Genomic DNA, 27,833 nt, shown 5'->3' on the forward strand with positions numbered 1-27,833 from the left:
CAGCAACACGGGGGTGATGATCAACCTTAATGGACTTGCTCATTTCATCAGTGCAACAATCAGGGACAAGTTTAGGCTGTGATAGAGAATACTATCTGTATCCAAAGAAAGAATTATGGAGTTTAAACAAAGACCAAAGGCATTACCTTTAATTTTTTTAAAGTTATCTTTTATGTAATTTTGCTATCTTTTTTATTTTATTTTTTCCTTTAGGCTACAGTTTTTCTCTCAACACATTCAATTTTGATCAATGTATAGCATGGAAAAAAATGTAAAGACTATCAGATTGCCTTCTGGGGGGAGATAGAGGGAGAAAAGCAAGACTGGGGGAAATTGTAAAATTCAGTAAAAAGGAAAAAAGTAGAATTATCTGAATGGAAGAAGAGGAACAAAATCTCACTGAAGAAAATAATTCTTTGAAATTAGAACTGAGCAAGTAGATGCTAATGACTTCATGAGCAATCAAGAAAATAAAAAAGTCAAAAGAAGAAAAAAGAACATGAAATATCTCACTGGGAAGACAACTAATCTAGAAAATAGATCAATAAAAGATTTAATTTAAGAATTTCTAGATCTGAGGTGGGTAGGTGGTGTAGTGGATAAAGCACCGGCCTTGGAGTCAGGAGTACCTGGGTTCAAATCCAGCCTCAGACACTTAATAATTACCTAGCCATGTGGCCTTGGGCAAGCCACTTAACCCAATTTGCCTTACAAAATCCTAAAAAAAAAAAAAAAAAAAAAAAAATTAAAAAAAAGAATTGCTAGATCTCAATGAATAAAGCATTAGCCCTGGAGTCAGGAAGACCTGAGTTCAAATCTAAACTCAGGCACTTATTAGCTGTGTGACACTTAATAATTATCTGTGTGACCTAAAATCCACTGTCAAAGAAAGATCAAGATATCATATTTCAAGAAAAACTAGATCCAGAGAGCAAATTAGAAACTGAAAGAATTCACCAATCCCTTCCTGAAAGATATCCCCAAATGAAAATTCCCAGGACTATTACAGTCAAATTTCAGAGCCCGCAGGTCAAGGAGTAAAACAACCAGCAAGAACCAATTCAAATACTGTGGAGCCACAATCAGAATCATACAAAGTTTAATGATTTCCATATAAAAAAAAAACAGAAAATGAGCTATGATTACAACCAAGTATCATCTTCCCAGGAAAAAATGAATATTTAATGAAATAGAAAACTTTCAAACATTCTTTATGAGAAGACTAGAGCTGAATAGAAAACTTGACTTTTAAACACTAGACTAGAGAGGAGTATAAAAAGGTAAAAATGGGGAAGCTAAGTGGTGCAGGGATAGATGCCAGTCCTGGAGTCAGGAAGACCTGAGTTTAAATCTGGCCTCAGACACTTAATAATTACCTAATTGTGTGACCTTGGGCAAGTCACTTAACTCCATTGCCTTGCAAAAAACAAAACAAAAAAATGGCATGTTCAAAAAGGTAAACATAAGAATCTCAATAAAATTAAACTGCATTTCTTTAAAAATAGTCATATGAAAAATATTCTTAAGTCACTAATGTTTAGAGAAATACAAATTTAAACAACTCTGAGGGACCACTTCACACCTACTATCAGACTGACTAATAACAAAAAACATGTCAAATTTTGGAGGTGATAAGAAAAATTATGTATGCTAATACAGTGGAGTTCTGAATTGGTCCAACAATTCTGGAGAACAATTTGCAACTATTATGTCTGTAGCCCTAAAAAACTCTAGGAAAAAAAAAGATCGATTTGGGTTTTTGGTTTTGTTTTGTTTGTTTTTGCAAGGCAATAGGGTTAAGTGACTTGCCCAAGGTCACACAGCTAAGGCAATCATTAAATGTCTGAGGTTGAATTTGAACTCAGGTCCCCTGACTCCAGGGTCAGTTCTCTATCCACTGTGCCACCTAGCTGCCCCCAAAAGATCTATTTGTTCAAAAATATTTATAGCAACAATTTTGCAAAGAACTGGAAATTGAGGGGATGGCCTTTAATTTAGGAATGACTGAGGATGTTGTATTACATGATTATGTTGAAATAATTTTTGCTTAAGAAATACTTTTTGCTTATGAAATAGTGAAGGAAATGGTTACAGAAAACCCTGGGAAGACTTATTTAAACAGATACAAAGGAAAGTAAGCATAACAGAACAACATTGTATACAATATACCAATATTATAACTATAATCAACTTTGAAAGACCTAGGTACTCTCATTAATACAATGATCCAGGACAATTCCAAAAGAACTCATGATGCAAAATGATATACACTTCCAGAGATAGAACTGCTTGACTCTGAGTGCAGATTGAAGCATGCTTTTTTTACTTTACTCTTTTTTGCATTTTTTCTTATAATTTAATTAATATAAAAAGATTTTACATGATTTCACATATATAATGGGTTTCATATTACTTGCCTTCTCATTGTGTAGGTAAAGTCCTGGAGGGAGGGAGAGAATTTGGAAAAGAAAATTTAAAAATTAATATTAAAAAGCAAAAAATAATAATTGGGAAGAAATAATGCAGAATATATAGAGTCGGTGCCAGAACATATTAGCAAAATAAAAGATAAATCCCATTAGAGATAGCAACTCAACAATACCATTGTTATATTTACCTCAATGTATAATTCTTGTGAAGAAGCACAATCAAAGGTCTCTTCTTCAGGCAAGATCAGTTACCTATCTGAATTTTTTTTTATTTTTTTAGACTAATCTTTACATAATTGGAAAGTTCTAATTTTTTTGTCATTCTCTTCTGAATGAAAAGTTTCCCCCTCTTTCCAGGCCCTTAAAAACTTCCCTAAGGGGGTGATCATTTGCTTCCTAGAGTGAACCCCTTTGATAATCTTCATCAGGGGGCCAGGATCCCAGGATGAGTATTCTTTCACTAAGAAAGTCTCTGGGCAGAAAATCTTAGCTTCCTGTTCTTTAGGAGCTTTTTGTAATGAAGGTTCTGTTGTTCCACAAAAGCTCTCATTATTCCCTTCTGGCTATTACTCAATAACAATGTTATGATGAAATAAAGAAACTGAGTATCATCCAGACAAATAATATATTTAGCTAGACATGAGGTTGCAGAAACAAATTAAGTCCCAGTCTTTCTGTAGCCCAAGAGACAAGACATCCTACATAATTAATATACAGTATGTAGGGAGTGAAAAATCAGATGCAGGGATTAAGCCACCTGGTTTCTTTATGTCAGGGAGGATCAGGAAACTCTGAAGTGAGAGGGAGAGAGGTAATTTTTGTGATATTCCTTGTGACATTTAGGAAGAAAAGTCATCTTGTAACTTAAATCAGGTGAGTTTGAGACTCATCTTCACAAAATAGTGGATAAAGAGCAAAATTCTATTTTTTTCTTCATGTAATAACCCTAGATTCTTGGCAGTAGACCAAAACTAGCTTAGGAAAATGGTCTGGACTATAATAATAATAATAATAACAACAATAATTCATATCAGAATATCATGGGACCCAGAGAGTCCCAGAAATAATACTCTACCTGGATATGAATAAGCAATCCTACAAAGTAAACACAAAACTCCCTTAGGTCTCTGTAGACTAGAAGTTCTAATGTAACTCCATAAATTGTAAAAGCAATTAAGGAGACTCTTAGATTTTGGGGAGAATCTGTTCTTTGTTGAGAAAAAATATGGAAAATAAATATACTATGATTTCCTACACCTTAGGAATGAAAAAGATAAATTTTGAGTCCATTGAATGAGTCTATGCCTTTATAGCAACTCTCAAATTGAACCAAAACTCTTCCTGCTGAGCTTCATTCCTGGGCCATTCCAGGTAGGTCTTAGTGTTCATGATCTTCCGAAGTTTGCAGAACCTCTGGGGAATGGCCTTTTTTCTCAATGGGCTCCAGAAGGATCAGAATAACTGCATCATTGTTCTCATCAAAGAGAAAATGGGAAAAATCCAGCTCATATTTACACCATTCACTCTTGACAAAACTTTCTGAAAGTACAAAGAGTGTTTTGTGACTCTTCTCAATAGAGTCAATGATATTGTCAATGATCCACTTGCCAGGGACAAAGTCACGCTTGTGCAGACACAGTCGGAAAGGAGGATCAAAATTCTCCAGTTCCTGGACCATGAAGTTCTCCACCCAGTTAGAGTCTTCTTCACTGTAGGAAACAAAGGCATCATAACAGATCTCCCCGGTGATCTTTTTCCTGGGCTTTCTCTTGGCCTGGAGCCAGGCCCACATCATTTTCATGTACCAGATGCCATGAAAGTGGTAGCACAGAACCCCAGCCAGCAAGGCCAGCAGGAAAAGGACAGAGCAGATGGTGGCCACCAGCTGAGCTTGGTAACATTCCGAGTAGGAAAGTCGAACATTCTGAACTTGCTGGCCCCTCATCTGGAATGGAGAATCACAGAGGTAGCTTTCTGGCCAATCTGTCAGGACTTTAGCCAGCAGGGCTTGTTCACTGTGGACAAAAGTCAGAAATTCACAAGAACAAATGAAGTTGTTGCCTCCTGCTGCCAAACTTTCCAATGAATGAAAGGATTCAAGTTGTGCCTTAGAGAAAGAAAGCACTGTGTTCTGATTGATACGCATTGCCATCAAGTGGGGTAGATTGGCAGCATCTGGTAGGGTCTTTAACTTATTTCTGGAAAGATAAAGCTCTTTCAGGTGTGGCAGATGCAAGGTAAAATCACTGAGCTGGTTATTACTGATATCTAAGATCTCCAGGGTCTGGGGAATACATGAAGTTACTCTATAGATTTTTGTGCTGGAGACGTTCAAATATTTCAACTTCCTTGGCCACTGACAATTTTCAGGAACAGAGTCAAAGCTATTCTTACTAATATCAAGGTGGGTCAAGGTTTTCACAGTTGACAAGAGTTCCCCTACTCTTTTCAGAGATGAGAATTTATTTTGACTGAGATTTAAAGTCTTCAGACTGGGCCAACCACCCTCACAAGCTGAACTTTCTAGAACATTTTCACTCAACAAATTGTCACTGAGATCAAAATACTCTAGGGAACTCAAATTTTTTGAGAGATCACAAGAGACAAGGAAAACTTTGCTACTTGTGAGAGTCATTCTCTTGATTCCTCTTAATAATGAATACACAGAGCTCAGGTCATAAAGTAAAAAAAAATTTTCATTCTCTAGCCTCCTTATAATGATTGTTTCAACTTTCCATTGATATTCAATTCTACTAAAGATTTTCTCTTTCCAGGCTCTAGTTGCCTTAAGTTTACAATCCTCAAACACAATCTCCAACAACTCAGGAGCAAAATATATTTTTTTAAGAATTTGAATAAAAATTTTATCCATCAATTGCACCTCTCTAAATGTAATTTTCTTAATAAGTGGGTTGGGAAAATCAGAAGACAGTGAAAAAACAAAATTTTTCAGATCAGTATTTCTCAGTTCCAAACATTGCAAAGACCTAGCAAGATCAATTATGATAAGAGATAGTAAAATTGGCTTCTTGATGCTGAGAGCCAGTTGGTTTATGTTGTGAATAGACTTCAGACTTCCTGGCTCATATTTCTGCAGATAATCTGCCTCAATCTCAAGGTCCTCCAACATACTCACTCCTTCAAAGTCTTGTTTTTGAAGTTCTGAGAAGAGGTTATTGTTCCCCAATTTAAGAACCCTCAAATTGGGGAGATGAGAAAAAAGAGGGCTTTTTCCAAGGTGTGGGTAGGGATTGTCCTGTAAGTATAGAACCTGCAAGGAAGAGAGGGAATCAAACCAGGAGGGTAACAAGTAAGGCAAGTTATTGTGGGACAAGTCCAGATGTTTCAGATTTCCCAGAGACTGAAAGGAATTTGAGTCTATTTCATGAATTTCATTTTCTTGCAACAACAGAACTTCCAGGTTGACACAGATCTGAAGGTCTGTTTCTCTGATATGAGAGATCCTATTGGAGGACAGGTCCAACTGTTTCACAGTCTCAGTCAGACCTGAAGGAATGGTGCCCATATGCCTGGAATGGCCATCACAGACACCACCAGGATCACATGACATGGAAGTCTGGTAAGGAGCATCTTCTGAGAGACTGATTATGGTCCACAGGATCCACACAGTCCATCTGGCATGTCTCATTGTTCAGGAGCTCAGCCTGAAAAAGAAAGAGATCTGGATGAGTGACTCTGTTTACCCTGATACAGCATTCACCAAGGCTAATCCTAGAACATCACATCAATATAGTAATGGTTCTAAGCTTGTTCTTACCTCTCTGATACTTCCCTTTGAGATGCTTGTAAAGATCATATGATGTTTATCAAGCCCTTTGCCCATTTTGAAGTGTAATATAAATGTTAACATCTGTCTCTGTCAACTAACTTCCAAAGACTCATCCAAACTACATCATAGTCTAGTTTTGATTTGCCAGGAGTTCCCCCAGCATCTTCATGCTTTTGGATTTGTATAGTATAGGTGTAGCAGCAATCTTTGGCATGCAGGGAGAAAGTTCTTATACTCTTATACTTATATCTCTTATACTCACTAGCCAAATGACCATGGGGGGAATCACTTCACTCGGAGATCCAATTTCCCCAATGGTAAAAAATGAGTAAAATAATGAATGGGCTGCCCATCTGCCAGTGTTTTTATAAGAAACTCTCTGGCTGTTAGTGGTATCCTCCTTACCTCAATATTAGATTATTTTTACTTAGGTACATGTTGCTCCCCCAATTAGAAGATAAGGGTTTTGTTTTTTACTATAGTCAGTCAATGAATAGTCCTTAAGCATCTGCTCTGTACGAAGTACCCAGGAAATAGAAGTAAAACACAATGCCTTCCCTCAAGGAGCTCTTCAACAAGCAAAGATGTACAACCTATGATACAGAATAAATAAGAAATAATGGAAAGAGGGAAGGCAGCTGAATGAAGAGTGTTTGGAAAAGGCTCCTCTGAAGAAAATGGGATTTGAGTTGGGACTCGAAGGAAGCTAGAGAAATCAAAAGGCAGAGATGAGGAGGTGTGAGTGAGAGCCAGAAAAGATGCCCGAAGTAGAAAGATGTTCTCTGAACCTTAAGGAGGCCAATGTCACTAGACTAAGTAGCACATGGTGGGGAGTAAGATGCTGTAAGATGACTGGAAAGGTAGGAGGGGCCTGGGTTATAAAAACTTCTTTGGATGTCACAAAGATTTTGAATCTTTATATGCCACAGTACCTAGTCTTTTTTTTTAAAGAAATTTCAATTAACAAAACATTATTGGGGCGGCTAGGTGGTGCAGTGGATAGAGCACCGGCCCTGGAGTCAGGAGTACCTGAGTTATTACCTAGCTGTGTGGCCTTGGGCAAGCCACTTAAACCCATTGCCTTGCAAAAAAAAAAAAGACTAAAAAAATTATTATAAGGGCAACTAAGCGGCACAGTGCTGGACCAAGAGTCAGTAAAATTTACCTTTCTGAGTTCACATTTGGTCTCAGACACTTAATAGCTGTGTGACCCTGGGCATGTCATTTAACCCTGTTTGCCTCAAGTTTCCTCATCTATCAAATAGCTCAAGAAGGACATGACAAACCACTCTAGTATCTTTGTGAAAATTAAAAACCAAAACCAAAATGGAGTCATGAAGAGCTAGATATGACTGAAACCACTAAACAACAAATGAATCTTTTTTTCTTTAAAGATTTTATTTATTTTGAGTTTTGCAATTTTCCCCTAATCTTACTTCCCTCCCCCCACCCCCCACAGAACGCAATTTGCTAGTCTTTACATTGTTTTCATGGTATAAATTGATCCAAATTGAATATGATGAGAGAGAAATCATATCCTTAAGAAAGAAACATAAAGTATAAGAGATATCAAGATCAGACAATAAGATATCAGGGTTTTTTCCTAAATTAAAAGTAATAGTCCTTGTTCTTTGTTCAAACTATGGTATTCTCCATTGCAGACAACCCCAAATTGTCCCTGATGTTGCACTGATGGAGCAAGTCCTTCAAGGTTGATCATTGTCCCCATGTTGCTGTTAGAGTGTACAATGTTTTTCTGGTTCTGTTCATCTCACTCAGCATCAGTTCATGCAAATCCTTCCAGACTTCCCTGAAATCCCGTCCCTCCTGGTTTCTAATGGAACAGTAGTGTTCCACGACATACATATACCACAGTTTGCTAAGCCATTCCCCAATTGAAGGACATTTACTTCATTTCCAATTTTTTGCCACCACAAACAGGGCTACTATGAATATTTTTGTACAAGTGATGTTTTTACCCTTCTTCATTATCTCTTCAGGGTATAGACCCAGTAGTGGTATTGCTGGATCAAAGGGTATGCACATTCCTGTTGCCCTTCGGACTTAATTACAAATTGCTCTCCAGAAAGGTTGGATGAATTGACAGCTCCAACAACAATGTATTAGTGTCCCAGATTTCCCACAACCCCTACAACAATGATCATTGTCCTTTCTGATCATATTGACCAATCTGAGAGATGTGAGGTGGTACCTCAGAGATGCTTTAATTTGTACTTCTCTAATAAGTCATGATTTAGAGAAATTTTTCATATGACTGTGGACCGCTTTGATCTCTTCATCTGTAACTTGCCTTTGCATATCCAAATGCATGTCCCCCATTTATCAATTGGGGAATGGATTTTTTAAAAACAAATTTGACAGTGACAAATGAATCTTTATAAATGCATAGTTTGTCTTTAATTTTATTAATAAAAAGCTATACCCCACTCAGATTTTGGCAAGTCTGGAAGTAGATTATAAAGGGCATAGGGAAAGAATGTGAGGCAGATAAATATTAAGCTGTTCAGGGGTAGCTAGGTGACAGTAGATTGGTAGAGCATTGGGGCTGGAGTCAGGAAAAATTAATAATTGTGGTCTCAAACACTTAGTGGGTAAGTCACTTAGCATCTGTTTATCTAAGTTTCCTCAAAAGTGTAACCAGATGGGGGCAGCTAGGTGGTACAGTGGATAGAGCACTGGCCATGGAGTCAGGAGGACCTGAGTTCAAGTCCAGCCTCAGACACTTAATAATTACCTAGCTGTGTGGCCTTGGGCAAGCCACTTAACCCCATTTGCCTTGCAAAAACCTTTAAAAAAGTATAACAGGATGATAATAGAACCTACAAAAGTGACTTCTCCAAAGTCACAAGCTAAACAGGAGCTGAGTTTAGGATCTTCCTAGTTCCAACATAGCACTGAGACTGCTCTACCCCTCTACTTATAACTCCATTACTTATACAAGTTAAGACTGCCCACTGTAAAAAAACAAGAGAGAGAGAGAGAGAGAGAGAGAGAGAGAGAGAGAGAGAGAGAGAGAGAGAGAGAGAAGGAAAAAAAGAGGTCACCAAAGTACAGGGCAGCTATAGAAAAATAGCCCTAGAGCATCGAATGTTACATCATTTGCTGATCTGAAAATACAACCAAAAAGGCTAATGTTTACAAACATTTTCTTTAGGGGAATCATAAATCAGACAATGAGGTGCACACCAGAATTATTATTATCCCCTTTTTATACAGGCAACCAACCCAAAGTTGTGGAGGACATAGAATTTGAACCCAGGTCTTCCTGATGTTGACCACTCAATCCTATCATTTATCAAGTTGCCCAAATTGACCAGGTGCCTCTGGAGTGTCAAACACTAAGGAGCTGAAGGTACAAAGATAAAAACAGTACCTGTTCTCAAAGTGCTTTACTGTTATTTCTACTACAATATACACAAACCAAAACCAATACCAATGAAGGCATATAAAAAGAATCCTATAACATCTGCTGAATAAATGAATGAAGGAATCAATATAAGATGGACTGAGGAAAAGGTCTACACATAACACTTGGCATCAGTCTTTGAGAAGAACTAATCTGGCTCATGTTTAAGGATGACTTTGATCTTTGCATTGATCATCAGGCAAGAGAAGAGACTCACTCCCTTCTGGTTGTATATCTCAGGGCAAGGAAGCTAACAAACAGCATTCCAAACCACTGTCTACATAGCAATTTCCATGATACAAGGCAGACATTTTCTAAAAAATAAAATTAAAAGCACATTTCTCCCAAATGGCAAGATCTATTTTGAATTTATGAATGTATATCTTCTTTCCCAAGCTTACTGCAATGTTGACTGTATTTGGCTTGATTAGTAGAATAAATGCTAAATATTTTACAGGCATTTTATATTAAAATACATTTCCATTTAATGTCTTGTTTCTAGAATTGCTAGAATTTTAATGCCTATGTGACTGGTTACCCCTTAAAATCTTTATTTCCCCACTACCTTACCGATGGATTAGATTTCTCCTGTAACACTACTAGCAAAATCAAAGACTCCATGTTGAGAGGGATCTCACATGTCATCTAGTCTAGTATGTACCTCAAAAGAAGAATCGCCTCTGCAATATCTTTGACAAATGATATTGTTGAGCTTTCTTTTCAGTCCTGTTCAGATCACTTTTTTTCTATTTGGGATTTTCTTGGCACAGATAGTGGAATGATTTGCCATTTTCTTCTCCAACCCATTTGACAAAAGAGAAACTGAGGCAAACACATTTAAGGGACTTGCCCAGGGCCACTCAGCTAATAAAAGTCTGGGGTCATAACTGAACTCATAAAGATGAGTCTTTCTCACTTCAGGCTTGGTGCAATCCACTGTGCCAAAAAGACATCCAGAATTCATTTGAAGAATTCCAGCAACTAGGGACAGATTACTTCCCAAAGCAGCCCATCCCCTCTTTCAGGATGTGCAGATTATGTTTCATCATGGATTAATTGGTATCATTGTTATTTATTGAATTGAGTTCCCAAGTCTATCAAAGTTATTTTTATAATATTTTAGTAATTGCATAAAGTGTTCTTCTGTGGTGGGGAGGGAAGCAAGATTAGGGGAAAAATTGTGAAATACAAAATAAATAAATAAATATTTTTTTAAAAAATTCCTTGGAACCAAGACCAAAAAAAAAAAAAAAGAGTTCTTCTGGATCTCCTCACTTTACTTTGTAGAAATCATACAGTTTTCCCCACCTCTCTCCAAAATCAACTTTTTCAACATTTCTTGTGGCACACCAGTATTCCATTACCCTCATACACTATAGCTGATTCAACCATTCTCCAATTGATGGACAACTTCTTAGTTTCCAATTCTTTGACCCCTCCTGAACATATTTTTGTACCAGAGAAAGTGTCTAATCCATTTTCACATAATATCCCTTGAAACGTGCCAAGATAACTATCATAATTTCTCTTCTCCAGGTTAAACAATCCTGGTTCCTTAAGCCAATCTTTTAATGCCAAAGTATTCAGTCTTTTTTTTTAGCATTGTGTTGTCTTCTCACCATTCTGAACATCTTCCTCTGAGTGTACTACAACTTAAACTTGTCTTTCCTAAAATGTCATCCCAGAATCCAACACAATATTCCAAATGTGTTCAGAATCTCTCCATACTAGTGAAGTGAAGGTAGAGAAAAACTACTGCAACCCAAGAAGGAATTCCAGTGAGTGTATCACTAGTAGCAACAATTATGACAATGGAAGTCTGCATTGAAAACAGGGATGGGGGGGGTAGCATGACCATATATTTTCCACAAGTTTCAACTATTTGACTTGCCACAGTCTCAAAATAGTTCTGTTATAGCCATTAGAGAAGTCTTCCTGAAGCACTACAAAAATCATCATAAACCACCAAAATACTGGAAAGTTTTGGTTTCACCAGCATGCACCAATCAAAACCTGGGGTTCAACAAGGGTGAAAAAAAAATTAGGAAATGATAATAATATTAAATTATCTATAAAAATAATAATTTAAATATAAAATATTTCCTAGGTTTGGCATAGTACAGAGGATAGAGAGGCAGTTGAAGAGTCCAGAAGATCATTGGATCAAGTCTTTCCTTTGACCCTTACTTTCTATTTGATTTTAGGAAAGTCATTTAACCTCAACAATTTGAGACTTTAAATTGCAGAGAAGGTGTCACTCTGCATTGGCAGAGGGAGTTTCTTCATTCAGGAATTTCCCAGTCACACAAGTGTGATCTCAAAAAAAAGTGAAAATTTTCACCTTGATGTTTTTGCTTTTCTTTTTTCTCCTTCCTCTAATTTCTTCAGTGTATTTATTATTATCAACTTATTATTATTAAATGTATTATATCTTCAATGTATTTATTATCTCCACTCAATCTTATGACTTTTCTCAAGTTGTTTCTGAGGCTACTGTGGTTCATATTTTAACATTTGTATCTTCTAGTATTTTGGGCTGACTTTTTAAACTGATTTTTGGATTCTATTTTGTGGAACTTGAATTGGGTTCCCTTGAGTTTTTCACTGACATCTTCCTATCATTCCCCACTTGTGAGTTTATTAACCTTGGGCGATTCAAATAATTCCTCTGAAGTTATTTGTAAATGGTTGGGAGTGGACAAGAAGAGAAAGAACCATAATGGTCACATGGTTCTTTCCAACACTAAATCGTATAGTGATATGCAATGTAGTGCATCATAGAAAGAACTCTGGATTGAAAGTCAGAAGACAAAAATTCTTGTCCCAACTCTTCCAGTGACTACCTTCACAGACTTGGACCACAATACCACAAAGTCACAATATTTTTGTATTCCTCATTTGTCCTTAATATAAACTGAGAATATGTTCTTTGAGGCACATTCCAACTCCAAAATGTCAACAGGAAGCCAGTCAAATACTTCACAAATGGACTGGCAACAAATGTGTGCAGAGAAGCAGGTAAAAATATCTCTGAAGAAATATCAATTAGAGGAAAGATGCTTATCATTACAAACTTTGGGTACGAGCTTCTAATTATAAATACAGTCACAACCTGGCTCCAACCATCTTTCTTGACTTATCTACCCTTTTCCCCTTTATTCACTCCATATTCTAACTCAACTAACCATCTTGATATTCCTCATACACAGGATTCTTCTCTGGCCTCCATGCCTTTGAATAACATGGACACCATTCTGGGAATGAACTCCTTCCTTATCTATCCCTCATAGAATCTCTATTTTTCTTCAAAAATTCAGATTAAATAATTTCCATTTCCCACATGAAACTTTTTCTCATTTCTCTAGCAACCAGTGCCTTTCCACACAGAAATTGCTTCTTATTAATTATATATAGGTGTTATTTATATATATATATATATATATATATGAAATTTGTGTGCATATATGTATATTGTTGACAGGGTCTATAAGTTATATCATAATCCTTGGCTTCCTCATTTCTTGAGGGATTTTTACATTTTAAGGATTTAGGGTGATTTCATTTCTTCAGGGAATTTCTGGGCATGATCTGGGCAATTCACATTCTTCATCCATTTGGTTATTCCTATATGGATGGTTAGGCCAAACTCTTGAATGGTTTTGAAACACTTCCAATAAGCTCTACAACATTTCAACACTCTAACAGTATAATTTCATTCACCATCAGTAACATCTAGAGGACCTTATCACTGATCTTGCAAGCCTGTTCTGAATCTATTCCCATCTCATTAGAAATAACCTTTCTTTTTTTTTATGTAAGGCAATGAAGTTAAGTGGCTTGTCCAAGGCCACACAGCTAGGTAATTATTAAGTGTCTGAGAGTGGATTTGAATTCAGGTACTCCTGACTCCAGGGCCAGTGCTCTATCCACTGCGCCACCTAGCTACCCCTTTAGAAATAACCTTTGTCAAGTACATGTTTGTCTTCCCCAATTGATAAATGGCCAAAGGATATGAACAGACAGTTTTCAATTGAAGAAATTAAAGCTATATATAATCATATGAAAAAATGCTTTAAATGATTGTTGATTGGATAAATGCAAATTAAAACAACAATAAGGTCTCACCTCACACCTATCTGATTGGCCAAGATGAGAAAAAAGGGGAGATGATCAGTGTTGGAGAGGTTGTGTGAGGATTGGGACACTGATTGCAGTACTAGGGCAGCTGTGAATCAATCCAACCTTTCTGAAGAGCAATATGGAACTATGCCCAAAGAACAATAAAAAAAAGTTTGTACCCTTTGATTCAGGAATTCCAATTCTAGGTCTCTATCCAGAAGAAAATATATAAAAAAGAGAAAATTCCTACATGTTCCAAAATATTTATAGAAGCTCTTTTTGTAGTGGTAAAGAATTGGAAATCGAGGGGATGCCCATCAATTGGGGAATGACTAAACAAGTTATAGTACATGAATGCTATGGAATTTTATTGTTCTATAAGAAACCACAAATGGTCAGACTTGAATGACTTACAGGATCTGATGCTGAGTGAAAGGAGTAGAACCAAGAGAACAATATATACATTAACAACAACAACGTGAGATGAACAGCCTTGATGGAAGCAGCTCCTCTCAGCAGTTCAGAGAGCTAGGACAACTATTAGACCAGCTATGGACAATGTTATTCCCCATTCAAAGGGAAAACAAAAACAAAACAAAACACACACACACACACACACACACACACACACACACACACATACACAGAGACACACAAAAAAAACCCCAACCCTTCAGAATCTGATGAACACTTTATAAAAATTATCTCTTATGTACCTTTCTTACAATTAATCCTAATTCCTCATACTGAAAATAACTAATCTGTAAATATGTTTATCAAAAATATGTATGTACAATACTGACATGCCTGTTTGCCACTGAGGGGAGGTAGGTTGGAAGGGAGGGTGGAAGGAAATTTTGTATTATTTTTTTTTGCAAGGCAATGGGGTTAAGTGGCTTGCCCAAGGCCACACAACTAGGTAATTATTAAGTGTCTGAGGCTGGATTTGAACTCAGGTACTCCTGACTCCAGGGCCAGTGCTCTATCCACTGTGCCACCGAGCTGCCCCAGCAGTTTTGTAATTTAAAAATATACACGTGCATATAGATGAAAACAAATAATTTTTTTTAAAAAGTACATGTTGTCTTCCTGTTCATCTGACATTTATGATCAGAGGACACTCAAATGTGGTTATCTCTGGTATGATATCTCTTTTTTAAAAAAAAAATTATTTATTTAAGGCAATGAGATTAATTGACTTGCCCAAGGTCACACAGCTAGGCAATTATTAAGTGTCTGAGGTCAGATTTGAACTTAGGTTGTCCTGACTCCAGGGTCGGTGCTCTAGCCACTGTACCACCTAGCTGCCCCTGTTGTGATATCTTTCAAGGACTCTTGCATTATTTGGACAAACAAATAGGAAATATATTGTTGGAAAACACCTTATGGTGGCATCTTTTTTCCTGCCACGTTAAATTGTTACTTAGAATTAATAAACAGAGGCTGAAGCACATTTTTTATTATTATTATTTGGGGGAGGGTGCAGGGCAAATGGGGCTGGGTGGCCTGCCTAGGGCCACATAGCAGGGTGATCTTTGGGTGTCTGAGGCCGGATTTGGACCCGGGTGCTCCTGGCTCAAGGGCCAATGCTCTGTCTGCCACCCAGCCACCCCTACTATGATTACTATTTTATTTTATTTTGGGTCTTTTTTTTCCTTCTTTTTGGTTTTTGCAGGGTAGTGGGGATCGGGTGGCTTGCATGTCACATGGCTCCGTGATTGTTGGGTCTACGGGGCTGGATGTGGGCTCATGTGCTCGTGGCTCCAGGGCTGTTGCTTCGTCCATTGAGCCACCTGGCCATACCTACAATTATTAGTATGATTTTTTTTAATTTTAATTTTTTTTCGCCCCTTTACTTTATCACCCAAGCAAGTCTATATTCATGGGGGCAGGGGTACTTTTATACTCTTAAACAATAATATTTTATTAATGTAAAAAAACATTTGTACAAAATGAGAATTAAAATATAAAATAACATTTAAAAAAAGAATTAATAAACAAAATAATGCAATCTTTTCTTTCTGTTTATGTAAGAGTAATGATGTATTTTTATAAAAAAAAAAATTCATTTAGAAGACAGCTCATGGCAGCAGGGGCAGTTTCCTGACCTACACCCCGGGGGAGCACAGTGCACAACTTGGAAGATCTGTTGTGGGGGGACCTTTGCCAGAGAGAGAGTTCGTGAAGCCAGTTCTCAGGGCACTCAGCCATCAGCATGGCAGTGGCAGCCCAGATCCAGGAACTGAAAGCAGGTGGAGCCAGTAAGCAGGAGCTCCAATGTTTGAGTGCTCAGCCTAGGTAGAGGAGTGGAGAGAGAGACTTCTGATGTGTGTCCTCGGTACCTGGAACAGGACTCTGGGGTTCTGACCACATTCAGATCCTGATCACAGTCTAGGCCCCCCATAGAACAGCACCCCACCCAACTCATCCCCATGGCAGAGGGTTCACTTGTGGTCATTCACAGACCAGGGGGGAAGACAGAGCTTCACACACTGAGATCCTTGAGGGAGTTGTACCAATAATACTCAAAAGCTCAGGAAGCACACCAAAACCAAGCACAGGCTGGAGAAATGAGTAAGCAGAGAAAAAATAGGAACACCATTGAGAAATACTTTGTCTATGATCCCAAGAAGGATCAAAATACTCAATCTGAAGATGAGGAAGTACAAGCTCCTGCTTCTAAAGACTCCAAGAAAAACACAAATTGGGCTCAGGCTATGATAGAGCTCAAAAAAGGTCTTGAAAATAAAGTGAGGGAGATAGAAGAAAAATTGGGAAAAGAAATGAGAGAGATGCAGGAAAAACATGAAAAAGAAATCAGCAGCTTATTCAGGGAGATCCAAAAAAATGCTAAAGAAAATATCATGTTAAAAACCAGCTTAGGTCAAATGGATAAAACAGTTCAAGAAGTTATCAAGGAGCAGAATGCTTTAAAAAAAAAGCAGAATTGGCCAGATGGAAAAAGAAATAAGAAAGCTCTCTGAGGAAAACAAATCCTTCAGATGTAGAATGGAACTGAGGGAAGCTGCTGATTTGATGAGAAATCAAGACACAATGCTTCAAAACCAAAAGAATGAAAAATTAGAAGAAAATGTGAAACACCTCATTGAAAAAAACAACTGATATGGAAAACAGATTCAGAAAAGATAATTTAAAAATTCTTGGGATACCTGAAAGTCATGATCAGAAAAGGAGCCTTGGCATCAATTTTAAAGAATTCCCATAGGAAAATTGCCCAGATATCCTAGAAGCAGAGGGCAAAATAGAAATTGAGAGAATCCACCGATCTCCCCAAGAAAGAGATCCAAAAAAAAAAAAAAACCCAACCCCCAGGAATATTATAGCCAAGTTCCAGAACTCCCAAGTCAAAGAGAAAATATTACAAGCAGCCAGAAGGACACAATTCAAATATCGTGGAGCTGCAGTCAGGATCACACAGGACTTAGCAGCAACTACATTAAAGGTTCATAGGGCTTGTAATATAACATTCTGGAAGGCAAAAGAGCTCAGAATGCAACTGAGAATCAACTACCCAGCAAAATTGAACATCCTCTTCTAGGGGAAAAGATGGACTTTCAATGAACCAGGGGAATTTCAAATGTTCCTGTTGGAATGGCCAGAGATGAACAGAAGGTTTGATCTTCAAATACAGGACTCAGGTGAAGCCTAGAGAGTGAAGGGGAAAATACAAGGGACTTAATGATGATGAACTGCATGTATTCATGCATAGAAATATGATACTTATAATACTTAAGAGAAACTTCTCATTTAATAGAGCAGGTACAAGGAGCTTTTATAGATGAAGCACAGGAGAGAGCTGAATTTGAAGATATATAATATAGTGTAAAATGGAGTCAGTGGCTAAAAGGGAAATTTAATGGGAGAAAGAGAAAGGAGAGGTGGAATAGTCTAAGATATTTCATATAATAAGATTTTTTTTGCAAGGCAAATGAGGTTAAGTGGCTTGCCAAAGGCCACACAGCTAGGTAATTATTAAGTGTCTGAGACTAGATTTGAACCCAGGTACTCCTGACTCCAGGGCCGATGCTTTATCCACTACACCATGTAGCCACCCCTAATAAGATTTTTTTTTTACTACAATGAGCTATTGTAATGATATGGAAGGAGGAAGGCAAGGGAGAATGAGGGAAGCTTTGCTCTCATCAGAGGTGGCTAGGAGAGGAAACAGCATATATACTCAATGGGGTATAGACATCTACAATAAGAAGGAGAGAAGGGGACAGGGGGAAGGGGGGGATGTGAGTGATGGAGGAGAGGGTGGACCATAGGGAGAGAGTGGTCAGATATAACACATTTTCTTTTTTACTTCTTGCAAGGGGCCGGGATTGCGTGGCATGGCCTGTCCAGTACCATAGGACCCGGTGGTTGCTGGGCCTAAGGGATGGTTTGTGGGCTCAAGGCCTCTTGGCCCCAGGGTTGGGGACCTGTCTGTTGCACCACTCAGCTACCCTACAGCAGAGACAGAGTGAAAGGAGAGAGAAAATATAATATATGGTAGTGGGGAAGTATGAATGGAGGGAGGTGCAATCAGCAGTGGCAATGGTAGACAAATATGGAAGTTCCTAAAAAAAAAAAGATGGGGGCAGCTAGGTGGCACAGTGGATAAAGCACCGGCCCTGGAGTCAGGAGTACCTGGGTTCAAATCCAGTCTCAGACACTTAATAATTACCTAGCTGTGTGGCCTTGGGCAAGTCACTTAGCCCCATTTGCCTTGCAAAAACCTAAAAAAAACAAAAAAACAAAAAATATGGAAGTAGCTTTTGTGATGAACTTATCACAAAGAATGTGATCCACCTGCGACAGAGCTGGAGGTGTTGGAACACAGACTGAAGCACATTTTTTATTATTACTATTAGTATTATTATTATTTTGGAGGGGTGCAGGGCAAATGGGGTTGGGTGGCTTGCCTGGAGCCATACAGCTGGGTGATTATTGTGTAGCTGAGGCTGGATATGGACTGGGTCCAGGGCCAGTGCTCCATCCACTGCGCCACCAGGCTGCCGCTATTATTATTATTTTTTTAATTTTAAATTTAATTTTTTCTCTTTCCTTTATTGCTCATGCAGGGTCTATATTTTTTGGGAGGAGGGTGTATTATGTTTCCTTTAAACAAGAATATTTTAGTAACGTAAAAAAAATCATTTGTACAAAAATAAGAATAAATAAATAAATTTTTAAAAAACAAAAGAAATATGCATAGCCAGGAGAAACAAATATTCAAACTGACCATAAACAAATGTCTAATCTGTTCCCTGAGTTCATTATATCTTAGAGGAAGTGGGTTACATACTTCATCAAGTGTCCTCTAGAACCATGGTTTACCTTTGCACTGATTATAATTCTTTTTTTTTAAGTTTTTTACAAGACAATGGGGTTAAGTGACTTGCCCGAGGCCACACAGGTAGGGAATCATTAAGTGTCTGAGGTCAGATTTTGAACTCAGGTACTCCTGACTCCAAGGCCAGTGTTCTATTTACTGTGCCACCTAGCCACTCCTTGGTTATAATTCTTAAGTGTTCAAAAGTTGTTTCTTCAATAAAGAGGTATTCTACTGGGGAATCTCACTGTAAAAGTCTGCATGTTCTTTATTAATATCTTTTCCAAGGATGGATGCCCTCTGGACATGTAGAGATAGTTCTCATAAAAATTTTATATAGATGGAAGTATAGCCACACAGGTCAGTAACTGTTATGTTTTCCAAATTGATTTTTTTCTGTATTAATAAATTCTGAGACTTCTGGGGTGGAGCCAAGATGGCAATGCGAAGCTAACATGCTCCTGGAGTCTTTCCCTACCAAAGATAAATGAAGCCTCTACTCTAACATTCACACTACAGATGCCACCAAGAAAAAAGAAGATTTAAAGAAATTTTCAACTGTAGATATCATGGAGGATCCTCAGTGAAGGTCTGTCTCTTTGGGGGAAAAGGGGAAGTAAACTCTAGGAGGTGAGAGAGCAAAGAAAACAAGAGGAGACTTTTAGCCACTAGGTCCCAGTGGCATAACAATAGCAGAGGTCCCAGATGTTAGCTGGGAGGATCCCAACCCTAAACAAAGTGTAAACCCTGAAAACACTGGGGAAAAAGACATGGCTGGGTTGGGAACAATCCTTAGTTAAGTCAGAACCTGAACATAAAGGAGGAAAAAAAAAACCTCTGCAAAGGCAAGGCTTGAATTGTATAGCCAACATCTTGACCAGCAGCTAGCCAGGGATCAGACCCCAGCCCCAGCAAAAAAAAAAAAAAAAAAGCTTGGATCTGTACTCCATATACCCCAGGAACAGAACCAAAATAGCAAAAAAGCTAAAAGAGTGCTCACTATAGAAAACCACTCTATAGACAAAGATGACAGCAATGTCATGTCTGAAGAAGAAGGCAGAGAAAAATCACTTACAGGGGAAGTATCAAAACAGTGTATAAATTGGACTCAAATAAAAAACTCATTGAAGAACTTAAAAAAGAATTTAAAATCCAAAGAAGAGAGGAGGAAGAAAAATGGAAGAAAAAAAAAAGAAATGAAAGTCATGCAGGAAAATTGTGAAAAGTTGACCAAAGAAATCAGTTCCATGAAAAATAAAAATGACTAACTAGAAAAGGAAATACAGAAGATAATTGAAGAAAATAAAATTTTAAAAATTAGCATGGAAGAATTAGAAACCAATGATTCTACAAGACTACAAGATTCCATCAAACAAAATAAAAAGGCTGAAAAAAATGAAAGGGTAAAGTGGGAGAGACAATAGGTCTTCCTTCACTTAACAAAGTGTTGAGTGGGGAAAGCAGAGGTAAAGTGTGAAAAAATATAGGCCTGGGGGGAGGGGCACAAATAGTTCAACAAATGATATGGCTTTGTATGACACTTCAGCTTGTGAGGAGGACTGTGTGTACAAGATGCTTGGGGGCAGCTAGGTGGTGCAGTGGATAGAGCACCTGCCCTGGAGTCAGGAGGACCTGAGTTCAAATCCAGCCTCAGACACTTAATAATTACCTAGCTGTGTGGCCTGGGGCAAGCCACTTAATCACATCGCCTTGAAAAAACTAAAAAAAAAAAAAAAAACTTGAAAAAAGGGGGTAAGGTAACAAATAATCATAATTATAATCTGATGTAATTTGGGTCAGTGCTGCTTATCAAGCAATCAAGTAAACAATCTGTGATATCTTTATAACAATAAGAGCTTAACAAGCAATTAAATAATCAAACTGTGATTGATGATGCCTGATTAATAATATTAGAGTGATAAATAACACCAAGGGAAGAGGCACAAAGATTTTAAATTTTAGAGGGTAAAGAAGGGAGAATGTGGATGCTGAGTAAATTCCATTCAACAGATTTAGCCCAGTGAGGGAATAAAATACATTCCCACTTGGATTTAAAAAGCTAACAATCCAGAAAAAGGGAAAGATAAGGGAAGAAGGGACTGATTAAAGGGAAGAGAAAATATAAGTGAAAATAAACTGAAAGTTAGATTTTTAAAAGAAAAGTCAAAGGGGAGAGATAGTAAAATTTTTATGAGGAGGAATAAGAGAAAAGGAAAGAGATAAATATAAATGGAGAAAGAAAGCATGGAGGGAAATATAAAATTAGTAATCTTAATTATAAACATGAATGGGCCAAACTGCCCCATAAAACAGAAATGGATAGCAGAATGGATTAAAAACCAAAATCCAACAATCTGTTGTTTACAAGAAACACATTTGAAACAGAGAGAGATTCACACAGGGTAAAGATAAAAGATTGGAGCAAAATATATTATGCCTCAGCAGAAGTAAAAAAAATCTGGGGTAGCGATCCTAATCTCAAAGTAAAAGAAAAAAAAATCAATCTCATTAAAAGGGATAAGGAAGGAAACTACATCTTCTTAAAAGGCATCATTGGTAATGAAGTTATATCATTACTTAACATGTATGCACTTAGTAGAATAGCATTCAGATTCCTAGAGGAAAAGCTGAGTGAATTAAAAGAAGAAATAGATAGCAAAACATTAATAATGGGAGACATCAACCTCCCTCTCTCAGAACTAGATAAATCTAACAACAAAATAAACAAGAAGAAAGTTAAGAAGTGAATGAAATCTTAGAAAACTTAGATATAATAAACCTCTGGAGAAAATTTAATGGGGATAGAAAAGAATATACCTTTTTTCTTGGCAGTACATGGCACCTTCACCAAAATTGACCATGTACTAGGGTACAGAAACCTTAAAACCAAATACAGAAAGGCAGAAATAATAAATACACATTTCTCAGACCATGATGCAATAAAAAATTTTTTTTTGCGAGGCAATGGGGTTAAGTGGCTTGCCCAAAGCTACACAACTAGGTAATTATTAAGTGTCTGAGGCCAGATTTGAACTCAGGTAGTCCTGACTCCAGGGCTGGAATTCCATCCACTGCACCACCTAGCTGCCCCAGTAATAAAAATTACATGTAATAAAGGGTCATGGAAATATAAATCAAGAACTAATTGGGAATTGAATAACTTTATCTTAAATAATAGGTGTATCAAACAGCAAATAATAGAAATAATCAATAATTTTTGCAAGGAAATGATAATAATGAGACATCATACCAAAATTTATGGGATGCAGCCAAGGCAGTTTTGAGAAGAAAATTTTTTTTATCTCTAAATGCCTTTATGAATAAAATAGAGAAAGAGGAGATCAATGAATTAGATTTAGCTAAAAAAAGCTCAAAAAAAGAACAAATTAAATATCCCCAATTAAATATCAAATTAGAAATTCTGAAAATCAAGGGAGAGAGATTAATAAAATAGAAAGCAAGAAAATCACTGATTTCCTAAATAAAACTAAGAGTTGGTTTTATGAAAAAGCCAATAACATAGACAAACCTATGGTAAATCTGATTTAAAAGAAAAAAAGAAATAAAATGACCAAATTACAAGTATCAAAACGAAAGAGGGTGAACTCATCACCAATGAGGAGGAAATTAAAGAGATAATTAGGGGCTACTTTGCTGAACTATATTGCCAACAAATTGGACAACTTGAGGGAAATGGATGAATATTTACAAAAATACAAACTGACAAGATTAACAGAAGAGAAAAATAAATTACTTAAATAACCCCGTTTCAGAAATTGAAGAAACCACCAATAAACTCCCTAAGAAAAAGTCTCCAGGTTCAAATGGATTTACAAGTAAATTCTACCAAACATTTAAGTAACAATTCAATTCTATTCTACATCAACTATTTAAAAAAATAGGAGAGGAAGGAGTTCTGCCAAACTCCTTTTATAACAACACCAGGATGGTGTTGATACCCAAACCAGGAAGAACCAAAACAGGCAAAGAAAATTATAGACCAATCTCCCTAATGAATATTGATACAAAAATCTTAAATAAAATTTTAGCAATGAGACTACAGCAAATTATTACCAGGATAATACAACACGATCAGATTGGATTTATACCAGGCAGGCAGGGATGGTTCAACAGTAGGAAAACACTCAATACAATTAAACATATAAATAGTAAAACCAACAGAAATCATATGATTATTTCAATAGATGCTGAAAAAGCCTTTGATAAAATACATCTATTCCTATTTAAAACACTAGAAAGTTTAGGAACAAATGAAGCTTTCCTTAAATTAATAAATAGTATCTATCTAAAACATCAACAAATATTATATTTAATGGGAATAAACTCAGAACATTTCCAATAAATTCAGGGGTGAAACAAGGATGCTCATTATCACTATTACTAAATAAAGAATTAGAAATGCTAGCAGTAGCAATAAGAGAAAAAGAAGAAATTGAAGGAAACAGAATTGGAAATGAGGAAGCAAAACTTTCACTCTTTGCAGATGGTATGATGGTATACCTAGAGAACCTGAGAAAATCATCTAAAAATTTCCCTGAAACAATTAACAAATTCAGCAAAGTAGAATATAAAATAAACCCACATAAAGCATCAGCATTTTTATATATGAACAACAAAGCCAAATAACAAGAGATAGAGAAATTCCATTTAAAATAACTGTAGACAACATTAAATACTTGGGAATCTACCTCCCGAGACAAACCCAGAAACTATATGTACACAATTATAAAGCTCTCCTCACCCAAATAAAGACAGATCTAAATAACTGGAAAAATGTCATATGCTCATGGATAGGTCAAGCTAACATAATAAAAATGACAATTCCACCCAAATTAAATTACTTATTCAGTGCCATACTAATCAAATTACCAAATAACTACTTTTCTGAGCTAGAAAAAAATCAAAACAAAATTCATCTGGAACAACAAAAAGGCAAGAATAGCAGGGGAACTGATGAAAAAAATGTAAAGCAAGGTGGCCTAGCTCTACAAGATCTAAAATAATACCATAAAGTAGCAGTCATCAAAATTGCCTGGTACTGGTTAAGAAATAGAGTAATGGATCAGTGGATTAGGATAGGTTCGAAAGAAAATGCGGTAAATGGTTACAGCAATCTACTATTTGACAAACTCAAAGACATCAGCTTTTGGGATAAGAAATCACTATTTGACAGAAATTGTTGGGAAAACTGAAAAATAGTGTGGCAAAAACAGGCCTAGATCCACATCTCACACCTCATACAAAATAAGGTCAAAATGGGAATAGGATTTAGACATAAAGGGTGATACCATAGATAAATTAATAGATCAAAAAATACTCTATCTGATCTATGGAAAAAAGGATAAATTTATGACCAACCCAGAATTAGAACACATTATAAACAGCAAAATGGATGATTTAAAATATATTAAATCAAAAAATTTTTGCACTAATAAAATCAATGCTGTCAAAATTAGAAGTAAGGCAGAAAATGGGGAAACAATCTTCACAATCAGGAGTTCTGATAAAGGTTTCATTTCTAAAATATATAGAAAATTGCATCAAATTTATAATCACAAGTCATTCCCCAACTGATAAATGATCAAAGGATATGAACAGACAATTTCAAAGAAATTAAAGGTATATATGATCATACAAAAAATTGCTCCAAATCACTACTGATTAGAGAAATGCCAATTAAAACAACAATGAGGAATCATCTCACACCTATTAGATTAGCCCAGATGAGAAAAAGGGAAGATGATCAATGTTGGAGACGTTGTGGGAGGATTGGGACATTGATGCAGTGCTGGTGGAGTTGTGAATGGACCCAAACTTTCTGGAGAGCAAAATGAAACTATGCCCAAAGAGCAATAAAACTGTTCATACCCTTTGATCCAGCAATTCCAATTCTGGGACTATATCCAGAAGAAATTGTAAAAAATGGGAAAAGTCCTACTTGTTCCAAAATATTCATAGAGGGGATGTCCATCATTTGAGGAATGGCTAAACAAGTTGGTACATGAATTCTATGAAACATTATTGCTTTTTAAGAAACCATAAATGGTCAGACTCTAGAGAAGCATGGAATAACTTACAGGAGCTGATGCTGAGCAAAGGGAGTAGAGCCAAGAGAACAATGTACACATTGACAACATTATGAGATGAATAACCGCGATGGAAGCAACTCCTTTCTACAGTCAGAGAGCTAGGATAACTGTATTTGACTGGTTAAGAACTATATTATTCTCAATCAGAGAAAAAAAAACAGAAAAAAAAACAACCCTTCCAAATCTGATGAACATTTTATAAAAATTATCTCTTATGTATCTCTTTCCCCTAATCCTAATTCCTCATGCCAATAGTTACTAATTTGTAAATATGTTTAGCAAAATATGCATGTAAAATGCTAACCAGTCTATTCCTTGGTGAGGGGAGTGGGGCAGGAAGGGAGAAGAAGGGAAATATTGTAACTTGGGAATATGTATATAAAAATGGATGAAAATAAATAAATAAACAAATTTTTAAAAATTAAAAAAAAAACCTCTGAGATTTCCCCCTCCCTGCCCCCATGCCTTTAGGATTTTTCTCTCTTTCATTGGATACCTTTTGATCACCTGAAGCCTTCACAACTGTATTGCCTCCAAAGAACACTCTCCTGAGATAGTCTCAGGGAAGTGTTTTTCCCATTTATGTTCTCTTCAGTTCCATGTTGCTTCATTATAAATATATCCAGGATTGGATCTTGAAGGAGAAAAGAATGTTTGTTTAACAAAAGCAAGGTTCTTTTTCATTTTTTTTTTATTTTGTTGCTGTCTTTCTAGTTTCATTGCCAAAAGGCTTGTGGATTTTTTTTTCAGTTGGCTGTTCTGCCAAGCTTTCTTTAACTTGGTGTAACCCTCCATTGTTTTGCTTTATCCTTCTACATAAGAATTTTACAAATCAGTTTATATTCTAAACCTATATTGCTTTGACTGACAAAACAGGTTTTGTTTTTTATGGGGTTTTTGCAAGGCAAATGGGGTTAAGTGGCTTGCCCAAGGCCACACATCTAGGTAATTATTAAGTGTCTGAGACCGGATTTAAACTCAGGTACTCCTGACTCCAGGGCCGGTGCTTTATCCACTGCGCCACCTAGCCGTCCCCAAAACAGGTTTTTTTAAAAAGCTTTGGCAGCATGGTAAAAACTTGTCTTTGGTGGCAAGATTTCGAGAACTCAGGATCATCTCTGTATTATGATGATGAATTAGAGTAGAACTTTGTGCAGAATTTTGCATTTAGTGCATTTGTTTTGTATTTAATTTTTTTTGTACCTAACCCTCTATTTCCCAACTCTGCATTTTCACTGACAATATTTCTCATGCCTGGATTTTCTTTCCAAGATCATCTCCACTTTCTGACTTCCTTAAGATTCCAGCTAAAATCCCACCTGCAAGAAGTCTTTCCCAATCCTTCTTAATGATAGTTCAATTATTACTAATTTATCCTGTCCATAGACTGTTGGTAGAGTTGTCTTCTCATTAGTTCCCTCATTAGACTGTGAGTTCCTTAAGAATAAGAACTTTTTGGAGGGCAGTTAGGTGATTTAGTGGATAGAGCACTGACCCTGGAGTCAGGAGGACCTAAGGTCAAATCTGGCTTCAGACACTTAATAATTGCCTAGTTGTGTGGCCTTGGACAAGGCACTTAATTCCATTATCTTAAATAAATAAATTTAAAAAACTTTGGGGGAAATTTTATTGTGGGGGGGGGAATTGTTGATATAAGGGGACAAACACACTGAAGGTGGTGGTATTCAGAAAAAAACACTGGGGATTATGGCTAAAGGAAAAAAGGAGAAAAATGCAAACAGATGGAAGATAGCATGGAGGGCAATAAAGAGTTAGTAATTATAACTTTGAATGTGAATGGAATGAACTCTCCCTTAAAACATAAACAAATAGTAGAGAGGATTAAAAACCAGAGTCCTATAATATGCTGCTTACAAGAAACTCATTTGAAGCAGAGAGATACATATAGAGTAAAGGTAAAAGGTTGGAGCAAAATATATTTTGTGTCAACAGCAGTGAAAAAAGCAGGGGTAGCAATCCTTATCAGAGACAAAGCAGCTGCAAAAAATAGATAGCATTAAAAGACATAAGGAAGGAAACTATATTCTCTTAAAAGGTACTATAGACAATAAAGTAATTTCAATACTAAATATGTATGCACCTAATGGTACAGCATCCAAATTCTTAGAGGAGAAGTTCAAAGAGCTACAGGAAGACATAGACAGCAAAACTCTACTAGTGGGAGACTTCAACCTCCCACTCTCATATTTAAGTAAATCTAATCATAAAATAGGGGTGGTTAGGTAGCGCAGTGGATAGAGCACCAGCCCTGGAGTCAGGAGTATCTGAGTTCAAATCCGACCTCAGACACTTAATAATTACTTAGCTATGTGGTCTTAAGCAAACCACTTAACCCCAATGCCTTGCAAAAACTAAAAAAAAAAAAAAAATCTAATCATAAAATAAACAAGAAGGAAGTTACAGAGGTAAATAGATTATTAGAAAAACCTAGATATGATAGACCTATTGAGGAAAGTGAATGGAGATAGAAAAGAATATACTTTTTTTCTTCAGTACATGGAACTTACACAAAAATTGACCATTTACTAGGACATAAAAACCTAATGATCAATTGCAGAAAGGCAGAAATAATGAATACATCTTTCTCAGATCATAATGC

General features: G+C 36.6%; 1 protein-coding gene across 1 annotated transcript in view; it reads right to left on the minus strand.

Annotated features, from left to right (window-relative positions):
• Positions 1-1,233: 1,233 nt before the first annotated feature.
• LOC141517771 (toll-like receptor 2) overlaps positions 1,234-27,833 on the minus strand; it is a 36,621-nt gene continuing 10,021 nt past the window's right edge. The window contains 2 exon segments of the mRNA XM_074229103.1: positions 1,234-3,860; positions 3,862-6,094. Coding sequence (XP_074085204.1) covers positions 3,729-3,860; positions 3,862-6,078 — 2,349 coding nt within the window. The 5' untranslated portion in view covers positions 6,079-6,094 and the 3' untranslated portion in view covers positions 1,234-3,728.

This window comes from Macrotis lagotis, chromosome 3, assembly GCF_037893015.1.
Source record: "Macrotis lagotis isolate mMagLag1 chromosome 3, bilby.v1.9.chrom.fasta, whole genome shotgun sequence".
NCBI classification, from domain to species: domain Eukaryota; kingdom Metazoa; phylum Chordata; class Mammalia; order Peramelemorphia; family Peramelidae; genus Macrotis; species Macrotis lagotis.